The sequence below is a fragment of the Pundamilia nyererei genome, unplaced genomic scaffold (assembly GCF_000239375.1).
Source record: "Pundamilia nyererei isolate P.nyererei 1_Seehausen unplaced genomic scaffold, PunNye1.0 scaffold00025, whole genome shotgun sequence".
Lineage (NCBI taxonomy): Eukaryota > Metazoa > Chordata > Actinopteri > Cichliformes > Cichlidae > Pundamilia > Pundamilia nyererei.
In genome coordinates, this window is record NW_005187426.1 from 3,010,704 (window position 1) to 3,033,292 (window position 22,589).

A 22,589-nucleotide genomic window follows, 5' to 3' on the forward strand; every position below is an offset into this window, starting at 1 on the left:
ACATCTTTTGCAATACTTTATGAGTCACATGTACGTACTGAAATACTTTATCATTACCTGTGTGGCCAGTTTAGTTTCTTAGCAGAGGTGGTAAAAGCTTTAGTTTCTCTAATGACTCAAAGAGTGTTTGAAATTTTTTTATTGTTACATCTGAAAATGTAAATGTGTATTTAATTTTCACACTTTCAGTTTGACTTTGGCTTTACTCTTCAACATAACCCTAAAGGTATAACCTCCTCTCACGATGAAAGGAGCTGATGGTCATTTACTGCACCAGCTGCATTTGACATCTTTGATGGGTGTTTTTTTGTAGCCTAACAACTGACCTTGGTCATCACTCTGTAGGAAAGAGGACAATTTCGGTAGCCAGCTTTACTGACTGCGTATAGAAAATTTTTGCGTACTACAAAGTGAGCAGTAGTAATGCACACACCAACAGGGGGACAAATGGGGGGCGAGTTAGAAAGTCTGGTTAATTTAAGAGCAGTTTATCAGCTGCTAGAGGGAGCTGTAGTTTCTTCTTCTCTGTAAAGGACACTGTCTGTATACAACATAAAATGCTCAAGCTGGTACATAGGCGTGTCTTGACAATAGAGTGACACAGAAGCTAACCAACTTCGGTGATTTCTCCTTGCGGTGAAAACTCTGGCTCAAGCCAAACTAAAAGACATTTTGGAAACAAGTAGACTTCTGCCAAAGAGAAAAAATTAAAACACAGCTGAATGTTTTTTTCTGACCTCCAGTGACATAACTTCTACCTTTTTCTCCAAGATACACAATATCAGTGCTTATCAGTATCAGTATTTCCAGATTAAGCTGTACAGATGTTTAACAAACATAGGTGAGTTTGGTGTTAAACTAAGCGATCTAATCTTACCAATGTTAGAGTGCTAATATGCAAAAATAAGACAATAACCAAAGTACAGATAATACCAACTGAAAAATGTAAAAAAAAAGAGTTGGAACCACTGGCAACATAAGCTGGTAGCAACATTAGATTTTTGTCCCAGACAAAAAAAAAATCCCATCAGAGAAGCCAATCAAAGCCGCTGCATGCCAGCATAACGACAATGAGCCTCATTTGGATAGTAATTGGAGAAGTGACAGTATGTTGCCTGAATGATAAGTTTAAATCAAACATAGAGTTAGTTTAGGCAGGGCACAGAGTGAAGCTCAGCATAATGGCTCAGCGCACAGCCTTGTACACATCTAGTTGAGTATCCACTGTTGTGCATGCTATGTAAGCCTGCCTGTACAGCTCTAAGATACTTTGTGACCCATCTCCACCGCAGCTAAGCCCTTCATGCTGTCTTAATCAATATCATATCTGTTGTCACTGATGTATACTTGTTCTGCCTTGATGCTGCTCTCCCGGCAGGGTATGAAGGGTAGTGAGGTGTCCCATTGCTATGCTGCCAAATTATATATTACTGGAAATATCAGTCATGACTATAGTGGTTTGACTGACAAACAGTTTTTAGCTTTGTCACTGGGGGCTTTTTCCAATGGTGCTTAATTTCAAGCCCTGCTGTTCTATTTCACATAGCCAGTAGTGTGGCTATACATTCTTAATATTGTTACTCATGTTTCATGAGTGTACTTATAGTCATGTATCAAATCCGGTGATATACCCATGCATATATAAATATCCAGTGTAATTGCATATCTATTAAGACAATATTTTGTGAAAAAACCGGGACCCTGCATTTTTTCCCCTCAATACATTATTGATCAAAACTATGAATGTTGTTTTGAAAAAAGAACTCTGCTTAGACTTAAAAACTAAATGTCTAACTTTGTTCTGTCTCCACATTGTAACCATACAGTATTCAAGTTTGGAGGCTACCACTTACAATTTAAATAGGTTTGGCTTGTGACTGAAATAGGACTATAAAAAGAATCAGTAATCTTTATTATTTATTTGTTCACTGTATTGTACAGTGGTTGAAACATTTTATGGAGATAGAAACCAACCAGTAAGGAATTAGTGTTGCTTTTATTGTTTTTCTTCTAACATTTCCTAATTGCTTTCTTGCTAAGAATCAACAGGCAGATTTCTGTGGTGTTAGCTGTGAGCCAGTTGAGAAATGTTTTATTGCTGTGGAAAAATAATTTTAAGTACTTGCTTACAAAGCTGATGAGGCATGCCCGTTTCTGCTGACAGCACTCTGCAGCTTTTGTCTGGTTAAATGATGTGCTTTATGAGATTGTTTTTAAGTAAGGACATTAAAAAATACTTTGCTGCAAAATCCTCCTGATAGTTCTTCCAGAGCATTTCATAAAATGTTATTGTATTATCCTCCAGCTTAATAAATTGATCATTTAGTGAATGTGAATAATTAAATGTTCATTGGACCTGTATTTACATAGCACTTATGGTTTTACTGACCCCTCAGAGCACTTTATCATTCAACTAGCACTGATGCATTGGGGGATTTGTTGGGTTCAGGATCTTCAGGATCCACTTTATCTCCTGAGCCACAGCCATGCATACGTTTTTTAGTATTTTTAGATTGTTAATTAAGATGTTGCCATCATGTCTTGTCTTTGTCGGGAACATATTATAAAAGTCTCTAACTTCTCTAACTTTTCCTCCGTAGTAAATCTACATCTGTAAAGAAAATAATTGATTAAAAGAGGGCTTTACTCTCATTTTTATCCCCATGTGCTCATTCCTGGACACTACTGAGAAGTTTACATGACACCTTGTTCTAAATAGTCTTTATTTATATATGGCCCACAGGTCCAGCCCACAAGCATTATCTTGTATAGCAGAAAAAAATGTTGAAAAAGTAAAGCATATAGGATAATCTCTTTTAAATTATTCAAAAAAAAGTTTTTATTGAGATTAAACTCTCCCTTACAAGAGAGATTTTAAACACTGAAAAGAAAATCATCAGGTAGAAGCAACAGAAGAGATGCAAAAATGATAAAACAAAACAAAACAACCCCCAGTTTTTAAAGGGAGACAGTGCCTGAAACCATTTCTACCAAGCTTAGTTTGTGCATGAATATCTAAGGATTCAATTAATCATGCGCATTTAACAAGATTGAAATGAGAATAGAAGAGAGGTAGTTCAGAAGTTTAAACAATAGAGCTTCATAAATGAATAGCATGAGAAATATCAGTTTGATTACAACAACATTTGTATCAGTCCCAAAGGTACATGTATAACAGACATAAATACAATTATACGTACAATAATACTGCAATACAATACACTACAATAGAGCACCTGAGTTATTAACTTGTGTGTATTTGTACATGTGCAACATGTGCTTTCTAGTGCAAAAGTATGGCTATTAGTCAAGGTAAGTGTTTGGCAGAAAACTATGTGACAACCATGACAAGATGACCCTGGACTGTAAGGCCATCTAAACTTTTAATACAGAGCAATCATGTACTGCACAACGATAAACAGTGTTTAACTGTTTGAGTTTAGTTTGCACAGCACAACAATCCAAATTACAACTCAGTGGTTGGAGACTGATATGACGTGTGACTGCATATAGTTAGGAAAATATAGGCATCCACTAAATCTAACTCCATGCAGCAATTCTAATACTTTTTAAATTGTTTACAATGGAATACACAGGTGAACGACAAAATGGTCGAATTGATTGACTTTGATGGTTCCTACAGCTGTGTGGATTACCTTAACTTATTAAAAGGACCTGTGTTTGCTCCTGTGTTTCACAACACGGTACTAATGTGCAAATTTAATGACTTCTGGTGCCTTTACTGCTTCTCTCAGCAGGAGTCAGTATTTTGTTTGTCAGACTGTGTGTTTTCAACACTTGTATTACAGTGACTCAGTTCGTATTTGCAGAATTTACAACTCTGAGTTGCAGTGGTTGGATAGGGGATCTCAGTGTGAAAGGTTACAAGCCTGTGGACAGGAAGTCTTTCTGCAGAAAGAGCTTCACTGTGCCAAACCATGGGAGAAAGTGCTGCTAAATATTTGGGTATTATCCTACAACTGTTTACCTGTGTGGACCTCAGTTCTTGAGTTGAATGCTTTGAAGATGATATAACAGTCAGTGCAATTTGATCGTGGCTTCCATGATTGAACCCAAGCAGAGAGAGCAATTTCAAAGGCTGCTGAAACTTTTCAAAACACCAATGGCCTGTTAACAGCCCAGGATAATGAATTCCATAGCACCACAAGCCTCTATGTGTGGGAGACTTCGAGCTTAGCTAAATAAACCTTGTCTGACTGAGTGGCCCCACTGGTGCCCAGCCCTACGTGGACAAGAGCTGCTTGGTTTCTCACAGTTCAATGGCTGGGCTCAGTCATAAGGACGCCTCATTTAACCTAAACTTACCGTGACAACTGCTAGCAACGTCCCACAAGTCACACCTCCACTTTAGCCCCTTTTCCATTACTACCTTCTTGGATCAATGCGTATCCTGCTCGTCATTCGATGAGTCATGACAGCGTCTCGTTCACGAAAATTAAAATCTGGCAACGAGGGTCTGCTGAAAAGCCACAGACGGGCAGCAGGTATATTCTTGCCTCGACGTCCATCTTTTTTAGCGCTTGTGTCACATATTAATTACATCGTCGGACGCTCAAACGCATTGCTATGACGACAACCACACAGGTTAAGTGGTACAGGATTGTAATGTAAAACCAGTTGTTCTTAGTCGAGTAGTGGCGATCTGTGGCGATCCGTGGCGAGTTGATCTGAGGAGGTATTAATGGAAAAGGGGCTTATGTCTCTACGGATAGGTTACTGTTGGCAAGGCTTTTGTTAGTGGATCAGCTTGAGATGACAAACTGTGTCTCCAGAGGGTTCATAGGAGTTGTGCTGGTTGAAGCTGATAGCAGAGATCACTAGCCTCTCCTGTGGTGGAAGTGACAGGCTCTGATTTTTTTTCTTCTCTCTTCATTAACTATTCACATTTGCACCTTATGTGCAGATCACCATCACCACTCGACATGAGTCCAAGGAGTTCAAAGGCAGAGTTGCTTGGAAGTGTGCGCGCCACCCCAGGAGTCGCCGGGCCTTGGACACCTGCAGAGTGGTGGGTGCTGAGAGCTTGGGCGTGTTTGGATCAGGGACTGAATTTTCCTCTGAAGATGAGGAAAAGGTTTATGGCACGCTCCCATGAGAGTGTCTCCTGCTCTTTGAAGCTCCTGTCTTGGTGGCTGCTCTTATCTTTAGGAACGGATTATTTTATCTCCTCCTGTTCCTTTCTTTTTCTTCTTCTTCATCTTCTCCTTGCTTTCCATCAAGACAGGTTTTGTATGGATCTTTTAGGAGATCTTCTCCGTACCCTTGCTCTTTCACTCCATTCATTTATATTTTCCCCCTTTCAGGGTACACCCAGCCTGCTTTCCACGACTACTACCCCCACTCTCTTCCTTTTGCTTCCTCTGTTGCACCCGACTCTCTTTCTCTTTTCCCCGTCTCCTCTATTCTAGCTTTCCAACACATGACAGACTGTGTAATTAATGAGCATCATAAACCTCTCTTTCTATTAGCTACCCATTAGTAAACCTGGCAAGCCTGTCATTTTGGACAAAAACACACAGCTCCTTCATTTGATCCCCACATCAAAGGGGGAACCCCACTGTTTTCGGCTGAATACACTAATTGTGTCCTCGTTCTGGATGGGGCTACACCCCCACCGCTTCAAAAAAGCAGCCAGTGTCTAGTACAGATAGTAAAGAGAAGTACAGAAGCAGAAAGTATTGATTATATTGGCCTAAATTTGGAGACTTTTTGACATCAGAAGAATTAGTAGTCATTCAGCGGTGCTCCTAAAAAAAAGGTCTGCTTCTGTGTGTTGCTTTGCACGCCACTTGCTCTCTTCATTGCTCGCTTTATGTAGACACATTTTACTAAAAAGAAATGTCAGCGAGCTTCAGGCCCCGTTAGAGGTGTTTTATGTGCTGCTGTTAAGATAAAAAGGAATTTTTAAGCGGGATGATAAGGATTCCCCTACTTTACACTACAAACCAATAATGTTAAGTACAGGATCAGCAGTCTTAGTATTAGAATGTGCTGTCTGCAACATGCACTTTTTCAAATTTATTGTTTCACTACCCAATACTTATCTTTTGCATTTTGTACATTTTATGCTGCTGTAACAAAACAAGTTAGGACCAAACCAAGACTAGGAGTGTTGCTTTAAGTCTTCCAATATTTTGGATAATCTATATATAAACTACAAATGTTCCCATTAACATGTACACAACCCGTGGTTTTAATAGTAAATGTGTTTTTTGGGGGGGTCTTCATAATTTCAAATGCAGGGAATTTGTTATCTTTTATTTTTCTTTTCAGTGCTTATTTCCAAGCTCTTAAAGAAACTTGTTGCACAGTGTTGCAGTGTGTAGCTTCATGTGATTTAACACACTTTTACTCTACTTGCCTCAAAGACCAACTGACACCAAAGAGTCTAGAAATATTCAGAATCCAGGTTATTTCCATTACTTCCACCATGCAGAAAGGCGAACACATGCCAGGCTGTCGTTCCCCCCCTGCAGACCCTTTGCCTGACACATCGCATGCTGAGCCACTACAATGGGCTGAGTCACCACCACTGCAGGAATCAACACTGTACTTCAGTCTCGATTGTCTTCTGCCCTTTACAACATCCACGCCCTTTTGTTCCTCAAGATAAAGGCAACAGTCACATGTTTGAGCTTTAAGCGGCCAGCAGCTGCTCTTCTCTCCCTCTATATGCTTCACATCCCCCTCTTCACCACCAGGCAGCATTCCCTCCAGCGCTCTCTCCAGGCATCAGGCCCCTAACATTGTTACAAGGACATAAACACAGACAAACCATTAGATGCCCCTGAATTTAGCTGCCTCAATACCCCCCATTATGCTTGTTTCCTTGGAGAATGCCCAGTTTTATGATGGAATGAGCCAGAGCTGACCACCAAGGTAGGTGCTCCCCTAGGCAAATAAATACTTACATCAATCAGACAGGTGTCTAGAGAATTTAGCTTTGTTCTTATGAAGCATTTTTTTGCCATAATGGAAAAACAGAACAATAATCAAGGGACTGATTTCAACTCCATTTGACAAATGCCTCAATAGAAGCAAAATATTTACTCCATTTATTCTCTGATTTGATTGTGTGTCAGGCAAAAAATAAACTGTACCCCTGATAATGGGGATTGATTGGAGGTTTGGGGGTTCACGTTCGGGAGATGGCTCTAAACCCCCCCTCCACCTCCTCCTCTCTCACAGGCATCAAAGGGAAAGCTAGGAAATAGGGCCTGCAAAGCCATCTCTCCGTTGGCCTCTTCAAAGGACAGGAAGTGTGTCAGAGGGACAGGCCTTCTTTTCCACCGAATTCAGACGAGTTGCTATAATAACACGTTCATCTGTGTCTGTGGCAGACTAGTTCAAAGGGGAGTCTGATTCCTCTTAGTACAACACGTGACGATGGAGTCATGATGCGGAAAACATTGTGCATGTGGACCAGCCTAAGGACATGTGTCTACTGTACAGCCACATCCTGAAAGATGTGTCCTTCCTTAAAAATCGGGTCTGAGGCAGGATTAGAGTTTTGATATTAACAACTCTCCTCCAGGCAGAGGTGGTTATTACCTGCTTAACTACACAAGTTATAACTTCTTAAACTCCCATGCTGGTTAGACTTCAGTGAAAGTTAAACCTGTGAATGTAGAATATGTGGCTGATATTCGTCTCCGGTATATTTAAACCATACAAAACATCTAGTCTGGTCACGTCTGTATGTTTCAGTGGGAGTGGAGATTGCCACAAAAGTATCAAAACTTTTGTGAAATTTGTGACAGATGGAATCGCAGGTGGCTTTCTAAAACTGTAAATCGGCAATGCTGAGCATTTGAAAGCTTCATTACATTTTGCATTTTACAAGCAAGTTTTTTGAGGCCCTTTCTCAAAAATGTAACGCTATCAACAACTGTGCTTTTTAAATGGGAATAGTCCTCAGGTGAATACAGTGGGATAAAGATCACATAAAATATGCACAAAAATGAAAATCAGCTTGCCTTCTAATTTAAACAAATAAACAACAGTCTGTAGGCTGCCAGCATGTGTGCTTCACATACTGGCAGCCTGTATGCTGGAGGCACACGGGTAAAGGCAATATGTAAACATAAAAACACAGTGTTGACTTCTTGACAGCAGGACCCAGTGATAGTATAGGAGTGATTAGCAGCACTGTAACAACATGGATTTGCATCCAAGGACATCAAATATTAAAATTGTCCTAAAATTGAACAAAGACTTCTGTTTTAAGATTTAAAGGGAGAGGAAAAAATTTCCATGACACAGAAACGACAAAAGAAGACTAAATTTAGACATCCAGCTCTAGGAAAACCATGCCAGCATTTTGCTGTTTGATTGAAAACGCACATGAAACATTACCTTTTATGCAATTCTCACGACCTGCGTTCAGGTGACAGTCCTCAGAAAACTTTTATGATTCAAATCCTCCTGTTATTTATAATATGTGTTTAAATGTGATGTGAAGTGTCAGGTGAAACATTTGTTCATAAAACCTAGCTACACCAAATAAAGGACACATGACTGATCGGATTAATTCAAATCAAAAAGGACATAATGGTTTGACTGAATTGAGAACTTAATACTTTAATTAGTTTTTTGTACAGTGTGAGTTCTTTGAGATTAAATCACACAAGAATCTGAGGAAGAAAATGTTGTACAAGTGATAGGAAAAGATTTCTTTTATCTATTTCTTGAACTAAACACTCTAAAAAAAATTCCACTTCACATAATGAATCAGGTTGGATTTGATGTGTTTCAGACCAAAAGAACACTGTGATTGAGCACTAATTGTAATGCTGCTAAAATTGGTGCCAAAAAATAAATAAATAAATCTAATATTCAATTCCTGTTCAAGCTCAGTCTTTCACTGGTGATGATTAGAGTATCGACTTTGCAGTGTTTTCTCAAAAGATGATGCCCACTGTGCGTTATATTACGTTCACACTGAGCTACTGGCAGCCTGGCATGAAATGGCACAGTGGCTTCTGTCTTATATCTGAAGACATCAAAAGAATCTTAGCCCGCTTTCATCTGCTGCCTCAGTCCACTAAGACCCTTATTTTCATATTAGAGACCCCAAAAAGACAGGCGGGCACTGACCACGGAGCCCCGTATGAAATGACTTTTACCCCTGGGAAGCCCATCTGAGAGGATAATGTTGATAAAAAGTGAAAAAGTAGTCAGAGGTCAAAAGAGAATACAAAGAGAATTTGTATTTAATGATTGCACGCTTCGTCAAAGGTAATTCAATCAAAATAATGAAAAAAAAGAAAAGATTTTACATACTTTGCGATGTGAGACGCAGAGAAATTATTCTGCCCGAGTAAGCAACCCAAACCCCAAGCCGAGGGAAATGTTTCACAGCTTGCCAGTGAATCTATTTTATGTTTTGCTTATTTGTATTTCATTTTAATATAAAAGCAAGCAAGCAAACAAACAAAAAAACCACAACAAACAGACGTTTCATACACGCTTGGATTTGAAATAACAGCTGAGGTCGCTGGTTTGGGATCATTTAGGATGCCACCAGACCCCAACTGGCAAAAATGAAACAGAGAAATGAATGTTTTGGCGTCACCTCGCGCGCGCTTGAAAGCCAGAGCCGAACGGGAGCGTAAAGGCAGACAGAAAATGTCACGACGCTCCGGAAAACCTGAGATGTAATTTTCATAATAAAAGCATTGTAAAGCACGAACATAGGTCACTGAGGGGTTCTGTTGTATGTGTGTGTGTGTGTTTTTTTTTTTAACCCGTGGTGCACCTGTAACCAGATTAGGTTTGGTTTCTGGCTCTACGTCTTTAAGACTCTAAGAGTGTGCCGCATTGTAAATATTTGCTATTTTCAAAGTCAGAATGACATGCCCTTCTCTCGGTCCATTTTTACTTGAGCTATCGCCAGTCGCTTGTGCTTTAATCTGAAATCGGTGTAAGGAAGTCGCACAGCCTATTGTCTATCGCGCGTGTCGTCAGTGGCGGCGCTCTGGATCAAAGGCTCGTTTGGCTCCTTGGTTTTATGGTCCTGTTCTGAGCGCAGTCTGCTCTCGGTCTCCACGGACGCTCCTCTGTCTGGATAGCGCGTCTCTATTTTTTTGTTATTCCTTCTTTGGATTATATTCATCTAATGGTTTTCAACTCCAACTCGATGCATAGAAATGGGTAAACTGCACTCGAAACATGGTAAGACGTCTTATTCCCGAGAGAAAAATCACAGCTGTAGTTGCTGGGTGTTGCGATACTTTCGAGTAACACATTCATTGTCTCTTGTCTTTCTTTTTCTATCTCCTTCTCAAAAGCTGCTATTTGTAAACCGCGGGAGAGTCCAGAAGGTAAGCGCACTTATTCCCCTACATGATGCACTCAAACATTTTCTGAGCATTTCGGTCAGTTTGTGAACAGCGGAGCAGTTTCCAGAGTCCGTATCAGCCTCAGTTTATTGCAGCACGAAGACTCCGAGAGTCTTTGAAGGTTAACGCGCTTGTAGTGTGAACACACTAGAGAGAGAGAGGAAGAAAACGGTTTGTACTCACTGCTAATACTGCTGCTTTTGTGTTTCAGGCGACAGTTTTGTAGTGAATGCCTGTTTGGCGAGGAAGGGAATCGATGACTGGCTCGTGAAGCAGAAATACTACTGCACGAGCTCGCGCCTCGAGCAACAGGACTGTCACCACAAGAATAACTGCGGGTTAACTGCACGGGTGAGTGTGACTGTATACGTACACTCGGATATTCACAATGAAGTTTTGCTCCACGACTTCTTTTATTTGTAAAGTTTGTCTTGTAACTCAAGTATTGCGTGTCTCCTCGTACATGTTTCACACTTTAAGCATTTAAAAAAAAAACATTTTATTTCATATTTTTTTAATGCCACTTCTACGATAGCACGCGAAGCTACATTTAACCTCAAGTGTTGTCAGTCTTTTTTGACTCTTTGGTGGATAAACTTTTAACAGTGGCTGTTCACGGTGAGTTAAATGTCGCTCATGACAGGATAAAAGGTAATTAAAGTAAACCAATCGCAATCTTACTTTTGTTTTCCCTGTGAGCAAAATAAGACCATTGAGCTCACAAATGCGCAGCCGTATGCACTTGATTGAGGGATTATTTTTCAGGTAACAATAGATCAAGCCTTGAAAGCAGCTCAGTGTGACAGTCCGGTGACAAGTGTGGATCGTAAGGGCTGGAGAGAGAAATGTTGGAGGTCATGCTTGTTTTGTATTTTGGCATTGCCGTAAACACGGTGCTGTTGTTGTCAAGCGGGAAAATCCTTTGGAATTGCTTCAGAGGAGCGTTAAGCCTCTTTGGTTTGCCATGCCTTCCTCAAAGGCAGCATGTTTGAGGAATTGGAGCCCATCAAGAATTAAAAAAACAACAACCCCCCCCCAAAAAAAGAAAAAAAAAAGAAAAGGAAAATCAGTCCCTCCACTCACAATCCAGACAGTTTGAGAAGAAATACATCAATTTATTAAATGCATCCCACAATCCAGGATATATCACACCTACTGTAATATTCTGTTGTGTTATTGCATGGCATGATTTTCCTTTTTAAAATACTCGACAGATCCTTTAGTGTTCAGTGTTCTTAAAGACTAGAATCCTATCATCAGCGACATGCAGCTCCGTGGCATCATTTTCATGCAGCAAGCTGAAACCATGTTATGCCCATGCTTTTGAACTGTAAATAACACAAGTGAGACAGAAATACACATGCAGATTATAATTCCTTAATGAACCACTAGTATGAGAAGTCATTGGCATACAACCCGAGAAAGTGTAAGGCAACAAAAAGGTCTGCTGATTCCCACCAAAGCCAAAGATAAAATCCGCTGTTGTTTTGTCTGCTGGTGCAAGAGTTCTTTGGTAGATTTGGTAAGCGGAGCTGTAGAATAAAGTGTAGGGAGCTTGGCATCTACGTACATGAAAAATTGTTCATCCTGACATGTGCCCAGAGCTGCAGCAAACTTCATCATATGGTAACAGGATCACACTCACAGCAGGCACTGGGATGTATTTTGAAGAGGGGTTTTATGGAGGAAAAACAATCTGAATCCCATGTTTCTTTTTCAGAGCATGTAGCTGCTGCTGCTGCAAAAATCCATTCCATTTATTTAGCTGTTTATATGTTCAGCGGGGTTCATATGCTTCGGGCAATTTAAGCATTTAAAACCACATTATTATCATGCAATTACCATAAATTGTTACTGCAAAAACAAACATTCGTTACTTTTTTCCTCGACATATTCACATGCTGCTTTTCCCAGCAACAGTCATGTGTGAAGTTTTGGCTCAGGATGGATGAGGCCCCCGCCAAAAGGGTTGGATGTTTTTGAACAATTTAGAGTTCAGCTTGTATAAATAATTCAAGTCTCGGTGTCTAATAGCTTATTTTATAACTCAGAAGGAAAATGAATAAAAGAAGAAAAGTTGTTTCCACATCAATATTTATTTGAGCACTTTTCTCTTTTGTTTTGTGATTATAAAGTGGATTCTAAATCTGTAATGATTATTAAAGTTTAAAGCATTTATGTTTTTTTCCCCCATTCTGTCCCAGGGCATGAAGCATAGTTTACATTTTTATAAAGAGAAGACTTTGCAATCCCTCATGCTCTGTAGTGTACTGAGTTACACATTTGCCTAATAAGCAAAAGATACTCAGTTTGATCCCGGGAAGAAACACAAATCCCGCGGGAGTTGCGTCAGGAAGGGCATTTGGAGTAAAAATATGCCAAGCTACCCGCATGCGGAAACCCCTTGTGAATAAGGGAGCGGTCGAATGTCGCCTTTGAATAAACATTCACATTAACCTAATCATTAATCAGAAGCAACGTGGTTTACAAGCTGTGTCGTGATGTGAAATAGCTTTCCGTAATTTCCCTACAGTCTTATATAACTGCATAGTCATACGTTTTATGTTTGGGTTGTGTGGCATAAGCACCGTGTGTTGCTTTTCTTCCCAGTATTGTTAAGAAGAGTTACACAAACCATACCAAGTCTCAACCTTTCCAGTGGATTTACAGAATAATTCCATGAGTGGAGGTCATTCCAAACCTGTTTCATTGACTCCATAAATAATGCATTATCTTAGTGATCATGAGTCGTTGTTAAAATGAAGTAGGTTTGCCTCTATTAAAGAAAATGCTTACCATATCATTTTAACTAAATTGAAAGACTTAATGATGTGTGAGAAGAAGTTTAAGAGGCTGGCCCTGCGGTGCTTTAAGCTTAAAATACAATAAAACAAAAATGGGAGCTAATCTTTTGTGCGAAAATACAAGTCTACTCTCTTTGCTTTAAAAGTTGTCCATATTGCGTAGAATACCTGGTGAGATAGTTATTTATACCCATTATTCTTTAAGCCCCCTCTCCATGCTGAAACAGGGTCCGGCAGAATGTGGGTCGGGTGTCAACAGTGGGGAGTCCACGCTTGGAATTCTTTTGAACCATTTTTTTTCTTCAAACCATATTCCCCATCAGAACACTGCAGATTTTAAAGTGGTCATTGTTCAGTAGAGTGCCTCACATTGGCAGTTTTTCTTCATTTAATGGTTTTAGATTGAAATTGTGTTCGAGCACACACGGACACACTAATGCTTGTACTTGAAAGCACTTGAAGACTTAATGATGATTCCACGCAGGCTCTACACCCATTCATGATTTGTGTTGTCAGATGTAAGGTTGCGGGAGCTTGGCAGACAGTGAGTGAGTGGTGTGGGCAGGTGGACCCGTTGGTCCTCAACACACGAGATCCAGGTCATGTGAGCCTTGGCACACTTTAGCCCGAGTGCACAGCATGGTGTCTGCACGTACCAATAAATCTGATATGTTATGTGCAGCCTGTAAAATTCTTTGCTGACAGAGACATTGATAGGGATTGAAGATTTTCACGACTTTTGGACTTGGAAGTTCAAGTTTCTGGTGACTACTTTCTGAGCTTACCTCATTTGGAACTGAGTGCCACTTGTCACTTGCCTTCTTCATAAGTTTTCCCTTTCAATTCTGAAATCCCCTTCCCCCGCTTTTGCTTCTCCCTTCTCCTCCTTTCTCCCTTCCTATCCTCCATCTGTTTGTTGCGCTCACCCTGTGGCCTTGTGTCAGTTGCGGCTGATGAAACGAGGCTGCATTTGAAGTGGGCCACGCTAGGGGGTGTTTTTAGTGACACTGATGGCCACTCCACCCTAAAGCCCTACCCTCTGTATAGAAAAAACCCCCTCCATGTCCAGTCTTGCCAAGCTACCACTCTCCAAAGCCTGGATTAGTTTTTTTCTTCAGCTGAACTTCCATCAGTTTGTGAGGAGCGCAGAAAAAAAGCAAAGGTACATCAGTCGACAAATGCAACTCAGAAGTGAATCACAGTGGAACTTCTGGCCCCAACTCCTCCTGTCTCACAGTTGGTTGCTAGGTTTTTGATTTGTTTTTGTTTTGTTTTTTTGAAAGTAGAAAGGTTTTTTTGGAAATAGGCCTAAAGCTTTTAAACGCATTCCCTCAGCCTCCAAGTCTGATAAAAGACATGGCAGGTTTTGCACCCCCTTCATTTTTCGTTTTTCGCTTCTGCTGTTGTGCTTTTTCTTTCCTTGTCGTTTTCACAAAGCAAGGGCCCTTGTCTAGAAGCTGAAAGCACCTTTCAAATGCAGACTCCTCTTCCTCTTTCTCTCCTTCTTTCTGTTTTCTCCCTGTGCGTTTTCTTTTCCCACCGCTGCCCTCTTGTGCGTGCTGTGTGACGTATGCCCCTCTCCCATTGGGCTCTACCCCCTCTGTGCTCCCAAGGGACCAAGGGCCTGTTGTTGCTCTTTGAAGAGGCTGGGAGAAAAGTTTGGAGCCACACTCTAAAGAGAAGAAAAGCCCTGGCCTTTGGGAGGAGGGGTACCACCTGGCCATGGAGGGGCTTGGCGATTTTCTTCTTATTTTCCCATGAGAAGATGCTGTGGAAGTCTTGGGCTGACATCAGCGTAGCTGGGGGACTGGGAGGTTCAAGGAAGTGGACGTGGCTTTAATGTCACATCAGGCATCATATGTCAAAAAGATTCCTGAAAGCTGGAAGAGTTTCTCCTGTGTGACAAAGCAGAGTGGATAACTCTCAGCTGTTGTGAATGGTGTCTTCTTTATGTCAAAGAATGTTGAGGTTTTGTGTAAGATTGAGCTCTAGTAGCATTTAGACACTTGATCAGGGTTACTTGTGTTTCTTTTTTATTAAATTTAATGAATCAATTTCCATATATTTCACCATATTATACCTACAACGGAATTTATTAAGACGTAGAAGTCTTTAACATATTCTTTGTGAAGGAACTGTCACTGTAGGTCTCAGTAGACATAAAATTATTAACATGTCATTAGCCAGAGTGAAATGCTCACGTATGTGCATATCTGTTCAAGCGTGTGCATGTAAGTGTGCAGTGTGTCTGGAGTCAGCTGTCCGGATGCACTTCACAGATCAAAGGCTTCCACGGGAATGTGCTCTGAATCTCAGGGGATTAGCAGCTGAGATTGTGCTTTGTTTTCCCAAATATATGCTCAGTACGGAGCAACGGATAGCTGTTGATCAAAGTGTCTTTCTGGCTGGAGAGTTTTGTTCCACACTTGAGGGTGGTATTTATTTCACGACTCGAAAGAATGGATAGAGGATGTTCTCCTCTTTAGTCTCCCTGTGGATTGAAATGGCTGATAAGTAGTAAACAGTATGGATGGTGCCACTCTAATTACAGAGTTTCTTTAACTGACGTCATTATCTTTTTTGATGTGTTTCTGCATGGGACATGCTAAACTTATAAATGTTTTGCTTTTTACATTTTTGACAAGAAACATGAAGTTATAAATAAGAGTAATAAAATGTAAAACATGTAGATAGCTAGAAGTTTCTCGGAGCCAATTGCAAAATTTTGAAGATTGAGAGGATGAGAAAGCTGTGGTCTGATATGTTGTAGTTATTTTTCCATGTTTTTCTTGCGTAAAGCGAATGCAAAACTAGACTTTCATACTTCCGGGATAGGCGGCGTTGTGTGCATGGGTCTGGGAGAAAACTCTAGGTGACTGGGGACCCTGCGGTGGTCCTGGGGTTTCTGTGGGAGCTCAGTGCTCAATTTAATCACCCACTTAAAAGGCTCAGCTGAAGTGGGTGTTTAAGTGTTTAAACCCTGAATAATTCTCTGTTGTTTGTTTATCGGGTTCCCCTGCGGGTTGCGCTGTGGCCCATGCAGTAAGTGCTGAATAATTTGACTGAGCACTCAAACTGACTCTCATATAAGACAAGATTAACATCTGCATAAAACTGCGATCAAGCTCTCATGAGTGTGTAGTGAACATGCACACTTGTGGACCATGAAACGCAGAAGCACTCACTGATATACATACACGCACTATCCATGTGTTTATCCTGTTATGTGAATCTATTTATCACAGCTAATAGTCTCAGTGTGATTCTCTTCCGCATCTTTGTCTTACAAACTGGACCTAGGGAAATGCCACTGATGGAGTTCACAGCTTCCTTGAACCCTGCTGGTGTATTTATCCTCCTTGTGTTTGTGCTCTTTGGTGACCAGGGCTCTAAGGCCACCTGAGGTGGAGGGAATGGAGGAAGTGGGTTTAGGTAAACAGAGGTGGGAGAGCATTGTGCCTCTTACTGACAGAGGTTCCAGGGCTCCTCAACTTTTCCTGTGGCGCCAGGGATGGAGGAGGTCTGGATTGTCTGTTAGGGGATGTTTTTAGTGGAAGGAAAGTTAAACAGAAGATCAACCCTGCTGAAAGGAAAGCTGTCCACCCCCGGTGTGTTTATTCTCCACAGGTGCCACAATCCAAGGAGGACCTCACCCTGTAGGAACTGAATGGAGAAGATCAGCCCTCTGCTCCCCAAAGAGCCATTTACCCTGTCTTTCAAACTCACAACTTCTTCGCTTAACTTTTTAATAGCAACAGAAATGTCCCACTCACATGTAAAAAAATTCTTAAATGTAGGATTTGTACGTCTTTAGGGACTGCAGTCTAATTTTCAAGCTCTTTAGACTTACAACATGGTCTGAAATGTAAATATAGGTTTGGCTGTGGGTTTATGAGAGATGATGTGCAAGTCTTATTACCATAGGCGTGTATTTAGAGTGTTAAAGTGTCCTGTTTTTTACCATCAAATACTTCCTCTTCATTTAGACAACTTTATATTTGGAACCCAATTCAAACAACATTAAATTAAATCCCCTTCTGTCTAAATTGAAACCTACATTTGTGTATATTACTCTGATCTTCTCATTGTCATTGTTCATAAAGGATGTTAATGCTTCCTGTATGCTATTTATGGCAATTACGATTCTGACACAATGCAGCTGGTCTATTAAACCATTAGGAATTTTATTTTTAATTTTATCTATGCTTTAATATGAACAATGTTAGTAAAATGTGGAAGCAGTTTGCAATTGTGTAACTACTCCACGGCAAGTTCATTATGGTGAGCAGTGACACAAGCCACTAATTCCAGTCAGCTATGAATAGAAACGTGCCTCTGGCACCAGCGCGCTTGTATATAGTAGTTGAAGTGTCTATTTCTGCTGCTATGTTTACTTGCTAAGTTGAAACACTCTCTGTAATTACAGAGATTATAAGTCCACAGTTAAAAGGTCAGATGTGAGCGATGTTTTGAGGTGGTGGCTTGTGGCTGGCAAGATGGCTGCTCCAAACATGCTGCGCGTTCATGTGTGTGTGAGTGCATGAGCATGAGTGTGCACAGGCAGAAAGGAAGAATTTGGCCACCTTGGTGTTGAGGTCAGTCCCATCTGGTCAGCATGCACATGTTAGAGGTTTTCATAACTGCCACCTACCACGCGGAGTCCCACTGTTTATTACAGTGACAAGGTTTAGTATTTGGCTTTGAATAAATGCACCAGCAACTGTCATTTGGGGGAACTTGATTACAAAGATCTGATTTTATGGCATTTAATCTACAGGTTGTTTTCTTGTGTATGGTGGCTGGAATGAGCCCAGAAGGCAGACCTAAAAGAGACCTTACAAAACTAGCTTAGTAGATGAGATATTTGGTGTGTGCCAGCTTTTAATCTGACATGTAGTATATCCAATAATGAAAAATTGCTCAAAAAGAGTCCTTTCTTAAAACATTACAAACTTACATACAAATTATGATTTTGTTCAGAAAATGTAAGATTTTAAAACATCGTGGAAACATCATCATCATGCATTTTATGCTATTTTGGAGCAAAAACTTTAAACTGTAGCCACTGGCATGTGAAGTTACTGGGGTGGATCTTCTCATTTGTCTTTGGTAAAAGGCTGAAGTGCCTGTCACTGTCTTGCTGCCCTCGAGGTAGACTTCTTGACTAAAACCCTTTTCCTCCCACACTTTGCAGTACTTGAGACTGGCGTCTGAAGCCACCCAGACGACTGAAGGACTGTCTCTCCTCAAAGAGAGCTTTGACTAATTACTAAAACCCTCTAGACACAATGTAACACATTGAGTCTTGCACTCAGACACGGAAGCAAGAGTGTTTCCAAGCATTTGTCTTAAATATATAATCCATCCTATTTTGCAGTAATGACTGACACATTTGGCAAATACAATATTCTGTTAAAATGCACAGCCTGGTTCTCCTGGAGAGCTACTAAAAGTAAACTAGCTAACCTAGAATGGTCTCTGAAATAACGTGTTAGTTACAAATGTGATGGACACAGAAACACCTTCACATTGGTGCTTTCCTCCACCGTACTTAACCTGGATCATACAGATCTTTACATCACTAGATTTGCCAGTCTTACATGATGAGAATCTCTGTCAGTTTACAACTCTTAGCTCTAGTACAGCTCTTAAGTCAGATCAGTAAATAAAACAAAATAAAACAAAACAAGAAAAACCTCCACCAGATGATGACCTATGCCAATGCCCATATACTCAGAAGCTGCTTCAGCCTAGCAATGAAATTGTTCTTTATACAAATGCTGCTGAAGTTTTGACCTCTTCTTTACACCTTGGAAGTAGTTGTGCCAATATATTTGGCAAATTAACCAACCATAGTGCATGCATGCACTCGATAACCCCAGAAGAACTGCTCTGCCCTTTTTGCCAAGAAAGGTTCAAAATGGAACAAATTTCATGAGATATCTAACCACATACGCTTTTGGAGATGAGGTGTGTCATTTTGTGTAAGACACCCTCTCTTCTCTGTTAATCTGCTCCTATTCTCTTTTCCCTATTCTTTGGAACTGGGCTTGGCTCTGAATTCAGAGGGCCATAATGTTGTGATTTGTTACTTTTGGCAGACGGGAACCACCTGTAAATCAAGGCCAAGCGACAGGCCGTCTCCATTCTCTTCGAAACTGTAGCTTTCACTTGAGAATTGGCGTTCCCAAAATGCAGTTCACTGGCTGGTTGAGAACATGTTATAAGGATTAACCTCTTGCTCATATCCCATTTAACTCTCTTGACTCCCAAAGAAAAAGTTAAAATAAAAACCTTGCTTTCTGTTCACATGTAATCTTTATGTCTGTCTGTGACTGTTTTCTATGAACTCTGAACTAGAAGTTCAACTGTAGACATCTCAGTAAAAGAAGACGCAGAATGACTACGGTTAACATGTTGGAGTGGTAACTGCTGTTACCTGTGTGCATGCATGCTAATAGTTTTGTATACAGCTTTGGCAAAGTATATCTAATCCTGGCAGAGCTGGCTCTGTTATTTTTTAATACTCTACAATATCTCAAGTAGGGTTTGAACAAAGTAAGAAAAGTTTCCTAGATGAAGCCCAATAATTCTCCCGTTGTAGGAAACGAAACAAACGTGATGAGTTGTCTAAATTGCTGTAGGGACGATCATGGCGTTAGACTCTTGATCTTGACACCATGCTTCCCCCCTCTCCTCCTGTCTGGCAAGATGTGGCTTTGATAAACACTGTGATAAATGTTAATCGCAGTGGTTACATATTTTTCAAAAGCTAATCAAGGTTGTTACCTCAAGTAACACGCAGGGTTTACTGCCCGAGGGGCTGGCTGAGTTGTAAAAGCTTATCTTTGCAGGTGTAAAAGTTTTGTAAATGGGTCATTAAAGTGTTGGCCAACTTCACACATAGAACACAAAAAAAGCGAGAGGGGGAGGGAGATTACTTTGGATCAGCATGTTTCTGAAGCATAGAGATGAGGGCTGTAAATCTCTGCTAATATTCCACTGAGCCTTTCAGGAGGCAGCCTTTGATGTGGGTGAGGTAATGTGACCAGCAGTGTTTGCAATGTTAATCTGACGTGGAGAAATGACTGGTGGCTGTGCACTATCGCTCCATAAAGGAAAGGCATCCATTCGCTGCCCTTGATGGTGGTGTAAAAAAACAAAAACAAAAAAGCAATAACAACAAATGAATTTGAAGAGAAAGCCAACACGTGTGCAAAATTTGCACTTTCACCACACGGACACATGTCGTTTAATTTAGCATACAACACACAGGGCAAGGTCTGCTGAGCCACACCATATGCAAGGATTTTTTTTACCCTGGTGTGTGTGTGTGTGTATGTTTGTGTGTGGAGAATCTCTCCATGACCTGTGTTGTGAACTGGAGTTAACACGGTAAGCCCTCCGGCATGTGCAGCCTCCTCAAACCCTTCCAGCTTTGTGTATTGCTGACCATGCACACTTTAATCATAGAGCTGCTTCCTCCAACCTGCCTGGTGATGGATCCAAACTCTGTGGCTATAATTTCCTTCCTGGGGTGCAGGAAGAGAGGTGGGTGTGCCGTGACTGAGGGGGTGTCAGGCATGGGGCCGCCGAGTCTGCAGAGAGTGTGTATGTCTTTGAAGCTCCCTCTGAGACGTCAAATTACACATTTAGCCCTCTTTAGTCGACAAAGTTTAAGGAGTTGCAATTGCTCAATTATTCTTTAGGTTTGTTATCCACTCAACTTAAGTGTTGCTCTTTCTGTAGAGGGGGTGAAAAATCAACGCAGACAAAGTGGTTGAGATGAAGGAGAGGAAACACTTTTTCACATTGTGTAATCTGATTATAAGCCTTCTGTTGTGTTTTTGTTTCTCATTAAACCGGTAACAGTGTTGGTCAGCTGTGTAGTATGTTTACTATACAGTACGTCTAACATACGCCAGATGTACCGTAAGGTGCTTCAGATTAAAAGCATCCACCAGATAGCAGTTATTTTGTGAAAGGGTGCATGTGAAAGGCTCAACATCAAAAGATTTTCTTACTGTGACCCCTTGGAAAGGCATTGAGTTTCTTATCAAAGGCATAAAATTGCATTGTAAAACAGAGCAGATATGACTTCCTTTTGGCATTGCAGACTACTTATGAAATGTGTCTTACGCATTTGTTCAGAGTGCTGCAGTGCTCTGAAATTTTAGACAGCCTAAGCATCTGTTCTACTGGAGTGATTTCAGTAAACTACTTCATCATATCACGATAAGCCTGGTAGTCTCTTTGTAAAAACAAAAAAACAGATTTATCATGTTTGGCTGGAGAGAAATGCAGAGACATTAATTTGCCATGGCTCTCAGGCTGTAGGTGGTTTAAAAATTGGCCCCATCCTCCTACCCTCCATAAATGGGACCGTCTCACGTCAGCTTTGCTATGCTATATGATTATCTGAGATCTTTATTTCATGTGTGAAAACTGATCCCCTTTGAAGCCTCACTCAGAGGCAGTGCATTGCTTCACCACCTCACATCAACACCCTCTATCTTGGCTCCATCTCAGAGCATCATGTTTTACTGCTATGTAGTGTTTTGAATGAGGCTGTTTAATGTTGCTGGAAGGTGAGGAGCACTCCAGCATAAAGAGCTGAAAAAGAAGCTTGAATCCAGGTCTAAACTGTTTTTTGATGATTATTGGTGGTCCATTTTTTTCCTTCAGCAGCACCACCGTGACGCTTAGCATACATTGCAGGATAGGTACTGCTCCAGATTCCAAGAGGTGTGTAGCTCAGTCCTTTGAAATTGCCTCACTTTACTTTTTAGGATGGTGAGGGGGGGAGGGGGTCCTCTCTTGAGGTAACACTACACCTATAAGCTAATTTGCAGTTCTAAAACTAATAAGATTTTTTGTGGTTGTTTTACTCTTGGTTTTCAGCACTGGGGCTGTGTGTGTGTGCTTTGGAGCTTCGGAAAAATCCCCATGCTATACAGCTGTTTTCTCCATTAGTAATTCATGAACTTTCCTAATGGCTTCAGTCCAGGTTACTCGGAATCAGTCAAAATCATTCCGGTTGCCAAGTGGACTAGATTTATGGAAATATGTATAAATATATGGTGACAACTTCAGTGTGTCTTCACATACCTGGTATGAGGATGCGCAAGTCATATGTTTGTATTCTGTGATATGGCCTGTGAATTAACATATATAAATGCAAATATTGAACATGTTGTGGTTGCGAATCTTTTACAAGTGAGAGTAATCACTTCTCACTTTCTGCAGTACTCTTCTTCACCCCTTCCAGTGCCTGGTGGCTTTTATGTAAGTGTCAGTGCCCTCAGCCCTCCCGTGTTTGAAAGACTCAGGGAAGCAGCCATACTTGGAGAAGCATCGCTGCTATTTCCACTTTCTGCCTGTCTTGCCTGTTTGGCTAAATGGCTGTCTGTGTGCATTGCTCGCC

General features: G+C 40.8%; 1 protein-coding gene across 1 annotated transcript in view; it reads left to right on the forward strand.

Annotated features, from left to right (window-relative positions):
• Positions 1 to 9,987: 9,987 nt before the first annotated feature.
• Positions 9,988 to 22,589, forward strand: part of nkd1 (NKD inhibitor of WNT signaling pathway 1) — a 32,722-nt gene continuing 20,120 nt past the window's right edge. Inside the window, exons 1-3 of the mRNA XM_005727627.1 lie at positions 9,988 to 10,194; positions 10,311 to 10,343; positions 10,573 to 10,712. Of these exons, the coding sequence (XP_005727684.1) occupies positions 10,170 to 10,194; positions 10,311 to 10,343; positions 10,573 to 10,712 (198 nt within the window). The 5' untranslated portion in view covers positions 9,988 to 10,169. The remainder of the gene's footprint in view (positions 10,195 to 10,310; positions 10,344 to 10,572; positions 10,713 to 22,589) is intronic.